This window comes from Odontesthes bonariensis, chromosome 11 (genome assembly GCF_027942865.1).
Source record: "Odontesthes bonariensis isolate fOdoBon6 chromosome 11, fOdoBon6.hap1, whole genome shotgun sequence".
Lineage (NCBI taxonomy): Eukaryota > Metazoa > Chordata > Actinopteri > Atheriniformes > Atherinopsidae > Odontesthes > Odontesthes bonariensis.
This window is the reverse complement of record NC_134516.1, coordinates 6,381,744-6,397,991: the sequence shown is the minus strand read 5'-3', so window position 1 is coordinate 6,397,991 and position 16,248 is coordinate 6,381,744. Positions and strand designations below refer to the sequence as shown.

The following is a 16,248-nucleotide window of genomic DNA, read 5'->3' as shown; positions in this document are numbered from 1 at the left end:
ATATACCTCAATACCTATGTTTATACCCCAGGACACTTATATACCTCAATACCTATGTTTATACCCCAGGACACATATATACCTCAATACCTATGTTTATACCCCAGGACACATATATACCTCAATAGCTATGTTTATACCCCAGGACACATATATACCTCAATACCTATGTTTATACCCCAGGACCCATATATACCTCAATACCTATGTTTATACCCCAGGACACTTATATACCTCAATACCTATGTTTATACCCCAGGACACTTATATACCTCAATACTTCAGTATATTTATACCCCAGGACACATATATACCTCAATACCTATGTTTATACCCCAGGACACATATATACCTCAATACTTCAGTATATTTATACCCCAGGACACATATATACCTCAATACCTATGTTTATACCCCAGGACACATATATACCTCAATACCTATGTTTATACCCCAGGACACATATATACCTCAATACCTATGTTTATACCCCAGGACACATATATACCTCAATACCTATGTTTATACCCCAGGACACATATATACCTCAATACCTCAGTATGTTTATACCCCAGGACACATATATACCTTAATACCTCAGTATGTTTATACCCCAGGACACATATTTACCTCAATACCTCAGTATGTTTATACCCCAGGACACATATTTACCTCAATACCTCAGTATGTTTATACCCCAGGACACATATATACCTCAATACCTCAGCATGTTTATACCCCAGGACACATATATACCTTAATATATACCTTAATAAACCTTACTGTATCTCATGTTTTTGTAGTATTTTCCTGAAGGAGCTGGAGAACTACGAACAGCTCCCTGAAGATGTGGGACATTGCTTCGTTACCTGGGTAACCAGAGTGGTTCAGTGCACCTTTCTGTGAAACTGTGACAGAACAAAGTGGTAAAGTTCTTCTCTCTTTGTCCCCAGGCTGATAAGTTCCACATGTATGTGACGTACTGCAGGAACAAACCGGACTCCAGCTTACTGATCCAGCAGCAAGGCGCAGGATTCTTTGAGGTCACTTTAAAACTCTTTTTTCCACCATTCGTATCATAAACATTCATTATGGCTGAGGTAACATCTTTTGCTGATATGAGAGAGTTCATCTCAATAAAACTGAAACGGATGCACTTCCTTCTGCACTCACCTCACCCTCCATTAAATCTTAATGGAAAAATAACTGCTTGGAAACTACAATTCAAGCTAAAGGCAACAAGTTGAGTGTTTGAACGCTTAATGTAGGATAACTTGGCAACAAGATCTGTCCAGAAGCAGAGATGCCTTTGGATCTCAGGACCAAGTTATTTGGGTTAACAGTGAGTGAACGTAACTGAAACTGAAATCAGGCGCCTTGCAAACTAATCTCCCTTAAATAAGATCTGACATGAGTGGCTGCAATCGTAGCTCAGCCTTCAAACACCATTCACTCCAACAGTCCCTTGATGGCCCAGCAACGATCCATCGTCCACGGCAGGCTGGTTCCATCCCAGTGGACTGAACTCTGCTGGGAAACCTCTCAGCTGCTTTGTCCAGGCGCCGGGCCAAAAGGATCAAACAGAGCGGGACGTCCTGCAGACTGCTGATGCACTCACTGAGAGCTCAGAGAAATGCTCCTTAGCGTTAATTATGGATGGAAGGACGTAGATGAACGAATGAATGAATGAACGAATGAACGAATCAATCAATGAACAAACGAATTAATGAACGAATGAATGAATGAATGAATGAATGAACGAATGAATGAATGAACGAACAAACAAATTAATGAACGAATTAATGAACGAAAGAATGAATGAACGAACGAACAAATGAATGAGCAAATGAATGAACGAATGAATGAATGAAAGAACGAATGAATGAAAGAACGAACGAATGAATGAAAGAACGAACGAATGAATGAATGAACGAATGAACGAACGAACAAATGAATTAATGAACGAACATATGAATGAATGAACGAACATATGAATTAATGAAAAAACACACAACTAAAGATCTGGTTTGATAATGTCAGCTTAAAGAAATCAAGTCCAAACTACCTTGGCTGATCAAACAGTGAAAGATGAGACTGAACACCGAGACTCAAACCCCATCAGATATTCTGGTTCTATGATCACCGTCACAGTGTTCGAAACACTCGTTACTTTTGGATCTATAGGGATCAGGGTTGGCTCTACTGGGATCAGAATTGGATCTACTGGGATCAGGGAGATCAGGGTTGGATCTACTGGGATCAGGGTTGGATCCACTGGGATTAGGGTTGGATCTACTGAGATTAGGGTTGGATCTACTGTGATCGGGGTTGGATCTACTGGGATTAGGGTTGGATCTACTGTGATCGGGGTTGGATCTACTGGGATTAGGGTTGGATCTACTGGGATCAGGGTTGGATCTACTGAGATTAGGGTTGGATCTACTGGGATCAGGGTTGGATCTACTGGGATTAGGGTTGGATCTACTGGGATCAGGGTTGGATCTACTGGGATTAGGGTTGGATCTACTGGGATCAGGGTTGGATCTACTGTGATCGGGGTTGGATCTACTGGGATTAGGGTTGGATCTACTGGGATCAGGGTTGGATCTACTGGGATCAGAATTGGATCTACTGGGATCAGGGAGATCAGGGTTGGATCTACTGGGATCAGGGTTGGATCCACTGGGATTAGGGTTGGATCCACTGGGATTAGGGTTGGATCTACTGGGATCAGGGTTGGATCTACTGAGATTAGGGTTGGATCTACTGTGATCGGGGTTGGATCTACTGGGATTAGGGTTGGATCTACTGTGATCGGGGTTGGATCTACTGGGATTAGGGTTGGATCTACTGTGATCGGGGTTGGATCTACTGGGATTAGGGTTGGATCTACTGGGATCAGGGTTGGATCTACTGAGATTAGGGTTGGATCTACTGGGATCAGGGTTGGATCTACTGGGATCAGGGTTGGATCTACTGGGATTAGGGTTGGATCTACTGGGATCAGGGTTGGATCTACTGAGATTAGGGTTGGATCTACTGGGATCAGGGTTGGATCTACTGAGATTAGGGTTGGATCTACTGGGATTAGGGTTGGATCTACTGGCATCGGGGTTGGGAATGTTCTTTAGATCTGGACCAGTCTGTAAAACATACTAAACTAAAGTAGCTGAAGGGTCTGCTCCAGAACATATTTAGGATATGCTGAGACTGTCACCTTCAGCTGTGACTAAGAGCTGCAGCCGTTCCTTTAAGAATGGACAGAAGGCAGCAGTGTGATTAATATTAATGATTAATATTAATGAATCGTTGTGTTTTCACAGGAGGTCCAGAGGAGACACGGTCTGACAAACTCCATCTCCTCAGCTCTCATTAAACCAGTCCAGAGGATCACCAAGTACCAGCTTCTGCTCAAGGTAACACTTTCTGTCAGAAATGTCTCCTTTAAACCTCGTTCAGAAACTCCCTGAGAGTCAGAGCGCAGAACTGAATTTGCCCCCCCCCCCCCCCCCCCCACAATGTATCGGACTTTAGCCGAGCCTTCAGCCTGATTCAGTTTGCCTGGAGCACACAGAGCGTGTGCCTGGAATAATTAATGAAAAGCAGAAGCTGCTGTAATTTGACCTCAGCAGCTGCTCCAGGCTGAAGGTGCTGACTGCACAAGCAGAGTAGATCATTTATGTTTTATTCATCTGAAAACAACAACATGTCAGTACGACCCACGCAGAGCCGACTCTCAAACAAGCCGACTCTCTGAAGATGGTCGCGCCGTGTGGTCGGCCTAACTGGCTGCAACTCAAGAGTTACATCCCTGCTGTAACATCCCTGCAGAACCTCTGGATCCTGGTCCACCGGCCTAAAGACACGGCAGAGTCTGAGGTCTGCAGCCGGGCCGAACCCAGAACCCAGAACCTTTAACACGGCTGAGCACATAGCTGAAAAACCTTTTCCTGTCTAAGACTCTGGCTGTGTTCAAAACCGCATACTACATACTGCATACTGCATACTACATACTACATACGGCATACTGCATACTGAATACTACATACTGCATACTACATACTGCATACTACATACTGCATACTACATACTACATACTGCATACTACATACTGCATACTGCATACTGAATACTACATACTGCATACTACATACTACATACTGCATACTACATACTACATACTGCATACTGCATACTACATACTGCATACTACATACTACATACTGCATACTACATACTACATACTGCATACTGCATACTACATACTGCATACTACATACTGCATACTGCATACTGAATACTACATACTGCATACTACATACTACATACTGCATACTACATACTACATACTGCATACTGCATACTACATACTGCATACTACATACTACATACTGCATACTGCATACTACATACTGCATACTACATACTGCATACTGCATACTGAATACTACATACTGCATACTACATACTACATACTGCATACTACTACTAACTCAAAAAGTTAGTAGGAGAAGTAGGAGACGTATGCGGTTTGGAACACAGCCTGTGTCTGTATTACCAGGATAGATTAAAAATACACTAAATCAGTCTCATAAAGTATGCCAGATTGTTCATTTAGAGCCATCGTTACGCTGTTAACTTTAACCGATGTGTATTAATAGGAATAAATGTGAGAATGTGCCTTTATGTACGCATCATCTATGCATTTATCTGATAAATCTAAACGTTTCTGCAACAGTATGAATGTTTGTATGATGTTAAAAGTGAGAAAAGTGCTTAGAAACATGAGCACGTTGATGATTTGTGATGATATGGATGGATGATCCACAGTTTTCTGAGGAAATGTACATCATATTTAACCAGTTTCTTTAAATTTCTTCAAATTCAAAGTAAAATAAAAGTTTCAAAATGTGGGGAAAATACACTTTAAGGATATTCCTATTTCTGACCTTTTTTTTTTTTTTAATGGTCCCATGTCCCGTTGCCATAGTGACAGAGATTAAAGGTGTACTGACTGTTGTGTTGCAGGAGCTGCTGGCCTGCTGTGAGGAGGGTAAAGGGGAAATAAAGGAAGGCCTGGATGTGATGCTGAGCGTCCCAAAGAGGGCAAACGATGCCATGCACGTCAGCATGCTGGAAGGTAACGCTCTTAGAGACGTGGAGGCCGCTGTGGAAGGTAAAATTTGACACATTCAGACTCCCTCAGACATGTAACGCTGGCTGGGATGTGCCTCGCAGGGCTGGAGGAGGGTCTGGAGGTGCAGGGCGAGCTCCTCCTGCAGGACTCCTTCCTGGTGTGGGAGCCCAAGTCTCTGATCAGAAAGGGGCGGGACAGACACCTCTTCCTGTTCGAGCTCTCCCTCATCTTCAGCAAGGAGATCAAAGATTCTTCTGGACGCACCAAATACCTCTACAAGAGCAGACTGAGGGTAACACGCAACATTTAGAACATTTACAACATCTAGAACGTCTTTTTACATCAGTTTTAGACCCAATTAGCAACTTCTGAGAACTTAAAAGGCAAAAATGGAGTTTATCTGTTTAAGGTGACAATACACGACTCATCTGTTATCAAAGGTCAATTATTTAAGTTCAGTTTAATAAAGCTCTAATCTTTCCTTTTATATCAGAAACAGCATCTTACTCTGGTTATTGGGGACAAATAGCTCGTTTATTCAGACGCACTTCAGGTGATGAATCTTTAATTCTTCACGATTCTTTCATGAGGAACTTTAGCAGGTTTTTACAGGAACATTTCTTTCTCTTTTTTATTGTCTAAGAATATAACTTTGAGGGGACTTTTAACTCTTTATGCAGATGTTTAAGTCTTTTTTATTTCAGTTGTTTGACATTTAAATCTACGACACAGGTTCTAACAGAGGTTTCTGGGGACTACTGACTTTTTGAAACGGTTTTCTGGGGAACTTTCCCGTGTTTTGATGTGTTTATGAGTCTATTTCAGAAAGAAATGAGGTCATGTTACCTCAAATCTTTGGCAGCTATGAGAACACTTAGCACGCTTTCACTTTACTTGTTGAAACAACTGATTTTAGTGGCAGGGAAGATCTCAAAATGACGGTGATTGTTGGGGAATTGTTGAAAATAAAAGGGGATCGACTGTCTGTCTCAGACCTCAGAGCTGGGTGTGACGGAGCACATCGAGGGGGATCCGTGTAAGTTTGCACTGTGGGTTGGACGAACGCCGACCTCCGACAACAAGACCGTGCTGAAGGTAAGCGCACGCCTGTCTGCAAAGAGTAATTCAACACTGATGTAGGTTTTTACTAGGGCTGGTCAACGATTAAAATGTTTAATCTAATTAATCGCATGATTTCCCTGATTAATCACGATTAATCGCATTTGTATGCAGAATCCAAATATGAATCCAAAAGTAGTGTATAGCTTTTAGCATTTAGTTTTATTTTAAATGTGCTGCCATATGAATGAAAGTGCCATAACATTTGTTGTGCAAACACACTTTTAACATCAGCATCTTTCTGTAGTTTTTCTGTAGAAGCCTCGCTCCACTGTCTGTTTCCTTGAATGACTTGCTGCTATCAGTTGTGTGTTTTGCCTTTAAGTGATATTTTAGACTGGAACTACTACGCTGAGAAGACAATTCAACTTGGCTGTAAATGCAGGAGTTTTTTTTTAATTCATTTTGAAATACGTGCTTTTATGTTGAAACAAGTAAAACAGGAAGTAGCGCTGGTTAGCTCCGTTAGCGTCACACCTGTAGCGGTGATGTTAGCTGCTAGTTTCTTCTTATTTTATTCCTCCATGCTTCGTGGTGTTTGCTGTAACTGTGTGAATGTGATGCAGAGGAGAAGTGGAAGTTAAAGAAAACAAATGGTTGAGAAGCAGCTAAAGTGGCCAGTATTACTTTGATTATTTATTGGTACCATCGACAATGCTAAGAATGCTATTTCTTTAATGATTACAACAACTAATGTTGTCTTTTACTGTGTTTACTTGAACATTTAGTTCTACGGTGTTGATGTGGCGTTAATAAACATCTGTGAAAAGAACCGGAGTCTCGCATCCAATCAATGGGCGGCATATTGGCAGAGTTTACAGATGGGCTGTGTTCGAAACCGCCTACCACATACTACATACTACTTACTTCCATACTGCATACTCATCGATCAGACAGTATGCAGAGCGTTTACCCACAATGCATTTCGCTCCTGCCCGAGCCGAAATCAGCCGGCCTGAAGCTGATTTCGCTTAAAGGTGGGGTCTGAGATCTTGGAAAAACGGTTCCTGCAAGCTATATTTTTGAAAATACACAACCTTGCCTCTCCCTTCAGCCCACCCCTCGAAACCACGCCTTCAAAACACATGAACGAGTCACGAGTCTGTGAACGAGCAGGGGGGAGGGGGGCTGACGGTTGATTGGCATGTCAGAATCCAATCTGACATGCTAACTCTCATCATTACTTCTATTGGTCAGACATTTCTTCTTGCTACACCCTCTACAATGGACTAAAATATTAATTTTTTTTTCCAAACATTCTATTTTAGTGGGTGCAATGGGGTCGTGAGGAGGTTTTCAGACAATATGATAAAAAATGCTCCAGAAAACATCTCATACCCCACCTTTAAGCTCTAAACTCTGTAAACTTTAGCAACATTTGAAACATTTTCAGGCGAGAAAGTAGTCGTTTAGATCCCCAACGTGTTGAAAACCTGACAAAATACCGGCTATTTACAATTTTGTTCCCACGAATTCGGCGCTACTAAAGCTAGCCGCAGTGAGCAACGCACTTCCTGTTATTTTCACAAAATAAAATACCCGTTGCCTTTTATCATAGGGAAAGCCATTTCCATACAATTGGTGCTTTTGTTTTGAAAACAGGAAGTGAACCTACCCTCGTTATAGCTAGCTTGAAACTGCCGTTTTGACAGGAAATGACGATCGGCGACATCACGTTACGTTGCATCTTGGGTAGTTTGAGTATGAGTAGTAACCTCATGATGCATACCCAACATTTCAGAGAATCTAGTATGCATCCGGGAACTTAAAAAAAGTTAAAGTTAGTATGTGTAGTAGGAGTAGTAGGAGAAGTAGGTGGTTTCGAACACAGCCATGACTTTCTGTTGAATCCGCCGTCTGGAAGAACTTTAAACTGTTTGGTCGATCCGCCGATTACTTTCTTTTCCGGTTCCGCAGCAGACAGCAACAGACTTTTACAAAATAAAAGCCTGTGAGCAACAGACTTTTACAATAATAAAACTTCGTTAATGCACGATAAAATATTTATCGGCGTTAAATAATTAACAAGTTAACGCGATAATAACGAGTTAACGCGCCCAGCCCTAGTTTTTAGCATTTTTAGCATCAGATAACAATGTGATGTCTTTGTGTTTTGACTTTCAGGCGTCATCTCTGGAGCTGAAGCAGGAGTGGGTGCGCAGCATCCGACAGGTGATCCAGGAGAGGCGAGGTCACCTGCGGGGAGCTCTGAGAGAGCCCATCCCCCTCCCCAAGACCCCCAACCCCACCCTGGGACGGCAGCGCAGCATCACCCGCAGGTCAGCACACGCTCGCAACCTGGGATGAAACACCCAGAATGTGATTTACCACCCGATTAAAGTAAAACAGATGCTCACATTCTGACTCTGCCTTTTAAATGTCAGCATGTGCGTCTTTAAGGATCAAAAACATCTTTTTAAAGTGTCCACATACCATACAACATTCTGGTTTTGTCTGTTCCAGGGAGACGAGTGAGGATGCAGACAGTCTGGGTGATGCCAGCAGTCAGCCCGACACCGTCTCCATCGCCTCCAGAACATCGCAGAACACCGCCGACAGCGACAAGGTAAACACACACACACACACACACACACACACACACACACATGCAGTGTGCTTTCAGAGGGGTGTGTCAAGCCGTCTTATGACCTCACCACTGCTGCAGCTGGCTGGGCGTGTGTGTGTGTTTTTGGTGTGTGTTTGAGGGAGTTTCCTCTGTTCTGACTTCTTCTAGAAGCGTTCTTTTCTCTGCTCCGCTGACGAGGTACGTTTGATTTGCTTTACCTTTGAAAAGTGAGGGGAGGGTGGGGTTAGAGGCCGTGCCCTCTGACACGCTGACCCTGCGAGCCGAGCTGTTGTAGCGAGCTCCTCGTGTAGAAACTTCAGCACTAAATGTGGACTAAATGAGCCGTTCTCAGTCAGAGACACGAAGGACGACACGTGGGTGACAGTAACGAAGATCTTTGTTTCAGCTGTAACAGGTTTGTTTTTACAAATACGAGGAGTCATGAGGCTCAGAGAGCTGAGATGTAACAGATGTAACTGTTTTCACCCAAAAGGTGCAGAAAGAAACATATAAAAAAACGTTTTAAAATGTTTTAAATCAGTTAGATGGAAATTAAATAATTTGTGAAAGACATTATTTAAGGAATAATGAGGATTTTTAACATTTTTTAAAAATATATAAGTAAATTTAAATTAACCTTCATGAAAAGCCTTTGAAAATATTTAAATATCTGAAAAATTAATATTTCTGAGTATTCAGGTTTTATTTTTAAGACATTACACTGAAAACAACAAGAATATTGAAGGAAAAGTGTGAAATAAGTGTAGAAAATGGTAGATTTTTTTGTAGACAGTTGGTGTTTTACAGACTGTTGGTGTTCTACAGACTGTTGGTGTACTACAGACTGATGGTGCTCTACAGACTGTTGGTGATCTACAGACTGTTGTTGTCTACAGACTGTTGTTGTCTACAGACTATTGTTGTCTACAGACTATTGGTGTTGGACAGACTGTTGGTGTTCTACAGACTGTTGGTGCTCTACAGACTGTTGGTGTACTACAGACTGATGGTGCTCTACAGACTGTTGGTGATCTACAGACTGTTGTTGTCTACAGACTGTTGTTGTCTACAGACTATTGTTGTCTACAGACTATTGGTGTTGGACAGACTGTTGGTGTTCTACAGACTGTTGGTGTTCTACAGACTGTTGGTGTTGGACAGACTGTTGGTGTTCTACAGACTGTTGGTGTTCTACAGACTGTTGGTGTACTACAGACTGTTGTTGTCTACAGACTGTTGTTGTCTACAGACTATTGGTGTTCTACAGACTGATGGTGTGCTACAGACTGATGGTGCTCTACAGACTGTTGGTGTTCTACAGACTGTTGGTGTTCTACAGACTGTTGTTGTCTACAGACTGTTGTTGTCGGACAGACTGTTGGTGTTCTACAGACTGTTGGTGTTGGACAGACTGTTGGTGTTCTACAGACTGTTGTTGTCGGACAGACTGTTGGTGTTCTACAGACTGTTGGTGTTGGACAGACTGTTGGTGTCGGACAGACTGATGGTGTTCCACAGACTGTTGGTGCTCTACAGACTGTTGGTGTTCTACAGACTGTTTGTGCTCTACAGACTGATGGTGTTCTACAGACTGTTGGTGTTCTACAGACTGTTGGTGTTCTACAGACTGTTGGTGTTGGACAGACTGTTGGTGTTCTATAGACTGTTGGTGTTCTACAGACTGATGGTGTCGGACAGACTGTTGGTGTCGGACAGACTGTTGGTGTCGGACAGACTGTTGGTGTTCTACAGACTGTTTGTGCTCTACAGACTGATGGTGTTCTACAGACTGTTGGTGTTCTACAGACTGTTGGTGTTCTACAGACTGTTGGTGTTCTACAGACTGTTTGTGCTCTACAGACTGATGGTGTTCTACAGACTGTTGGTGTTCTACAGACTGTTGGTGTTCTACAGACTGTTGGTGTTGGACAGACTGTTGGTGTTCTATAGACTGTTGGTGTTCTACAGACTGATGGTGTCGGACAGACTGTTGGTGTCGGACAGACTGTTGGTGTCGGACAGACTGTTGGTGTCGGACAGACTGTTGGTGTTCTACAGACTGTTTGTGTTCTACAGACTGTTGGTGTTCTACAGACTGTTGGTGTTCTACAGACTGTTGGTGTTGGACAGACTGTTGTTGTCTACAGACTGTTGGTGTTCTACAGACTGTTGGTGTTCTACAGACTGATGGTGTTCTACAGACTGTTGGTGTTCTACAGACTGTTGGTGTTCTACAGACTGTTGGTGTTCTACAGACTGTTGTTGTCTACAGACTGTTGGTGTTCTACAGACTGTTGGTGTTCTACAGACTGTTTGTGCTCTACAGACTGATGGTGTTCTACAGACTGTTGGTGTTCTACAGACTGTTGGTGTTCTACAGACTGATGGTGTTCTACAGACTGATGGTGTTCTACAGACTGTTGGTGTTCTACAGACTGTTTGTGCTCTACAGACTGTTGGTGTTCTACAGACTGTTGGTGCTCTACAGACTGATGGTGTTCTACAGACTGATGGTGTTCTACAGACTGTTGGTGTTCTACAGACTGTTGGTGTTCTACAGACTGTTGGTGTTCTACAGACTGTTGTTGTCTACAGACTGTTGGTGTTCTACAGACTGTTGGTGTTCTACAGACTGTTTGTGCTCTACAGACTGATGGTGTTCTACAGACTGTTGGTGTTCTACAGACTGTTGGTGTTCTACAGACTGTTTGTGCTCTACAGACTGTTGGTGTTCTACAGACTGTTGGTGTTCTACAGACTGTTGGTGTTCTACAGACTGTTGGTGTTCTACAGACTGTTGTTGTCTACAGACTGTTGGTGTTCTACAGACTGTTGGTGTTCTACAGACTGTTTGTGCTCTACAGACTGATGGTGTTCTACAGACTGTTGGTGTTCTACAGACTGTTGGTGCTCTACAGACTGTTGGTGCTCTACAGACTGATGGTGTTCCACAGACTGTTGTTGTTCTACAGACTGTTGGTGTTCTACAGACTGTTGTTGTTGGACAGACTATTGGTGTTCTACAGACTGTTGGTGTTCTACAGACTGTTTGTGCTCTACAGACTGATGGTGTTCTACAGACTGTTGGTGCTCTACAGACTGATGGTGTTCTACAGACTGTTGGTGTTCTACAGACTGTTGGTGTTGGACAGACTGTTGGTGTTCTACAGACTGTTGGTGTTCTACAGACTGTTGGTGTCGGACAGACTGATGGTGTTCCACAGACTGTTGGTGTTCTACAGACTGTTGGTGTCGGACAGACTGTTGGTGCTCTACAGACTGTTGGTGCTCTACAGACTGTTGGTGCTCTACAGACTGTTGGTGTTCTACAGACTGTTGGTGTTCTACAGACTGTTGGTGTTCTACAGACTGTTGGTGTCGGACAGACTGTTGGTGTTCTACAGACTGTTGGTGTTCTACAGACTGTTGGTGTCGGACAGACTGTTGGTGTCGGACAGACTGTTGGTGCTCTACAGACTGATGGTGTTCTACAGACTGTTGGTGTTCTACAGACTGTTGGTGTCGGACAGACTGTTGGTGTTCTACAGACTGTTGGTGTTCTACAGACTGTTGGTGCTCTACAGACTGATGGTGTTCTACAGACTGTTGGTGTTCTACAGACTGTTGGTGCTCTACAGACTGATGGTGTTCTACAGACTGTTGGTGTTCTACAGACTGTTGGTGTCGGACAGACTGTTGGTGTTCTACAGACTGTTGGTGTTCTACAGACTGTTTGTGCTCTACAGACTGATGGTGTTCTACAGACTGTTGGTGCTCTACAGACTGATGGTGTTCTACAGACTGTTGGTGTTCTACAGACTGTTGGTGTCGGACAGACTGTTGGTGTTCTACAGACTGTTGGTGTTCTACAGACTGTTGGTGTCGGACAGACTGTTGGTGTCGGACAGACTGTTGGTGCTCTACAGACTGTTGGTGCTCTACAGACTGTTGGTGCTCTACAGACTGTTGGTGTTCTACAGACTGTTGGTGTTCTACAGACTGTTGTTGTTCTACAGACTGTTGGTGTTGGACAGACTGTTGTTGTTCTACAGACTGTTGTTGTTGGACAGACTGTTGGTGTTCTACAGACTGTTGTTGTTCTACAGACTGTTGTTGTTGGACAGACTGTTGTTGTTCTACAGACTGTTGTTGTTGGACAGACTGTTGGTGTTCTACAGACTGTTGGTGTTCTACAGACTGTTGTTGTTGGACAGACTGTTGGTGTTCTACAGACTGTTGGTGTTCCACAGACTGTTGGTGTTCTACAGACTGTTGGTGTTCTACAGACTGTTGTTGTTGGACAGACTGTTGGTGTTCTACAGACTGTTGGTGTTCTACAGACTGTTGTTGTTGGACAGACTGTTGGTGTTCTACAGACTGTTGGTGTTCTACAGACTGTTGGTGTTCTACAGACTGTTGGTGTTGGACAGACTGTTGTTGTTCTACAGACTGTTGTTGTTGGACAGACTGTTGGTGTTCTACAGACTGTTGGTGTTCTACAGACTGTTGTTGTTGGACAGACTGTTGGTGTTCTACAGACTGTTGGTGTTCTACAGACTGTTGTTGTTGGACAGACTGTTGTTGTTCTACAGACTGTTGTTGTTGGACAGACTGTTGGTGTTCTACAGACTGTTGGTGTTCTACAGACTGTTGTTGTTGGACAGACTGTTGGTGTTCTACAGACTGTTGGTGTTCTACAGACTGTTGGTGTTCTACAGACTGTTGTTGTTGGACAGACTGTTGGTGTTCTACAGACTGTTGGTGTTCTACAGACTGTTGTTGTTCTACAGACTGTTGTTGTTGGACAGACTGTTGGTGTTCTACAGACTGTTGGTGTTCTACAGACTGTTGTTGTTCTACAGACTGTTGGTGTTCTACAGACTGTTGTTGTTCTACAGACTGTTGGTGTTCTACAGACTGTTGTTGTTGGACAGACTGTTGGTGTTCTACAGACTGTTGGTGTTCTACAGACTGTTGTTGTTGGACAGACTGTTGGTGTTCTACAGACTGTTGGTGTTCTACAGACTGTTGGTGTTCTACAGACTGTTGGTGTCCCACACTCTCAGGTCTGATGAGCTCTCTCGGTTCTGCTCTCTGGGCTTCACTCCGCTCTGGTTCACAGCTGTGTTACATTTAGTCAGGAACTCCCCTCTCCTCCCAGTGGACGCTGAATGTTTCCTCCCCCAGCTGGAGCCCATGTGCTCAGGTTAACTATCAGTCAACATAGAGTCAGCAGTAACCACGGCAACCTGGCCACACCATGTGACGCTGATTGCACCAATCAGATTGTGGGTGTGGGACGTATAGCACGATGATGTATGTGGGTCATCTGTCGTGTTGTGTGAATTGTTGCTTTTTAATGTCGGTGAAAGTTTAAAATATTTATGATTTCTTAAGAAAATTAAGCTGAAACTGTAAAAAGAATATGTTGTATTTTTGTTTTAGTTATGAAGAAAATATACAAAGAATTCTAAATGAAATGTCATATTTAGAGATTTTAAATGTAAAATATATGAGGAAAAACACATGTTTAGCTTCTTTTTTTTTTTTAAGGAAACATCATAGTGTGTCTTGAAAATGATGGTGATGTGTGTGTTGCTGCAGGCTTGAAAGGTAAAACTACACATTTGTTGCTCCGGGTCATAATGGATGAAAGACTGAACTGTTTTTCACTTTTCTGTGATGTTTTTTAACGTGTATCATGCTGCTCAGGTGTAACTCAGGTGTAACTCCTCCCTCTGGCAGGACGCTGTTCGCTTTGAGTCTTGTATTTAGCGCCTGTCACATGTCTGCAGTTATTTTTCCATCCTCAGGTTTGAGTGGCAGTGACAGGATGATCTGTTTGTCTGCAGCTTTCAGGGGGCTGTGAGTTAGTGGTGGTGCTGCTGGATTTCTGCGCCGGCGGACCGGGGGAGCTCGGCGTCCGCTGCGGTCAGACCGTGGAGCTGGTGGAGCGCTCAGCAGATCGACCCGGGTGGTGTCTGGTCAGGACCACAGATCAAACGCCCCAGCAGGTAACAAACCAAGCGAGGAGGATCCCCTCAGATAACAAGCATGACCGACTCTGTGTCACCTGTGAAACATCTGCTTCCTCCCAGGAGGGCTTACTGCCGATGAGCGCCCTCTGCCTGTCACACTCCCACAGTGCAGCCGACATGGAGGGCCTCATCCCATCGACTACATCCTCCAGCACCTCCTCCACCTGTACCACCACCTCCTCCTCCTCCAGTTCCTCCTCGACCACCACCACCACCTCCTCCTCCACCTCCTCCTCCACTGTGAGCTCTGGGAGGGGTGAGTACTCAGATTACGGTCTTCTTGGCTCACTTGTTGTTCACCTGGTCGGTGTTTGTCCCAACCAGAGAAATCTGAAAGATGTTCATGATGCCTCATCTCAGTGGAACAAGCTGCAGCTATCGTGTGGTTCTTGAAAAACAGCTGCCCAACACTACGGTGAAATATAGGACCTCTGTCAGCAAACTGCTGCAGCACAACCAGGTCGGCCCGATGTCACTTCCTGTTCAGACAGAAGCAGCTTTAAACATCCTCAGTGTTAGCAGACGTCCCACATCCTGGCTCTCCCTCCCTGTCCCCCTAAATATTTAAATCCATGTTTGTAACGTTGTAAACACACACAAACCCTCGGGTGCTCGTCCTACATCTGTGAACAATAAAAGCTTTTTGTCTTGTTTGTCAGGACCTGCCACTTTGCATTAGCATCAGAATCTCTGCACATTCAGCTTGATGCATAGTTAGCTTCGATGCACATTCAGCTTGATGCATAGTTAGCTTCGATGCACATTTAGCTTGATGCATAGTTAGCTTCGATGCACATTTAGCTTGATGCATATTTAGCTTCGATGCACATTTACCTTGATGCACATTTAGCACATTTAGCTCGATGCACATTTAGCTTGATGCACATTTAGCACATTTAGCTCGATGCACATTTAGCTTGATGCACAGTTAGCTTCGATGCATATTTAGCTTGATGCACATTTAGCTCGATGCACATTTAGCTTGATGCACATTTAGCACATTTAGCTCGATGCACATTTAGCTTGATGCACAGTTAGCTTCGATGCATATTTAGCTTGATGCACATTTAGCTCGATGAACATTTAGCTCGATGCACATTCAGCTCGATGCACATTCAGCTCGATGCACATTTAGCTCGATGCACATTTAGCTCGATGAACATTTAGCTCGATGCACATTTAGCTTGATGCACATTTAGCTCGATGCACATTTAGCTTGATGCACAGTTAGCTTCGATGCACATTTAGCTTCGATGCACATTCTGCTCGATGCATATTTAGCTTGATGCACATTTAGCTCGATGAACATTCAGCTCGATGCACATTTAGCTCGATGCACATTTAGCTCGATGCACATTTAGCTCGATGCACATTCAGCTCAATGCACA

General features: G+C 43.6%; 1 protein-coding gene across 1 annotated transcript in view; it reads left to right on the top strand.

Moving 5' to 3' along the window:
* The window catches only part of LOC142391527 (kalirin-like), a 69,394-nt gene that overhangs the window by 37,857 nt on the left and 15,289 nt on the right, over positions 1–16,248 (top strand). The window contains exons 32-41 of the mRNA XM_075477360.1: positions 804–873; positions 954–1,043; positions 3,324–3,416; positions 5,029–5,140; positions 5,239–5,429; positions 6,131–6,232; positions 8,381–8,535; positions 8,720–8,822; positions 14,675–14,836; positions 14,921–15,116. Coding sequence (XP_075333475.1) covers positions 804–873; positions 954–1,043; positions 3,324–3,416; positions 5,029–5,140; positions 5,239–5,429; positions 6,131–6,232; positions 8,381–8,535; positions 8,720–8,822; positions 14,675–14,836; positions 14,921–15,116 — 1,274 coding nt within the window. The remainder of the gene's footprint in view (positions 1–803; positions 874–953; positions 1,044–3,323; positions 3,417–5,028; positions 5,141–5,238; positions 5,430–6,130; positions 6,233–8,380; positions 8,536–8,719; positions 8,823–14,674; positions 14,837–14,920; positions 15,117–16,248) is intronic.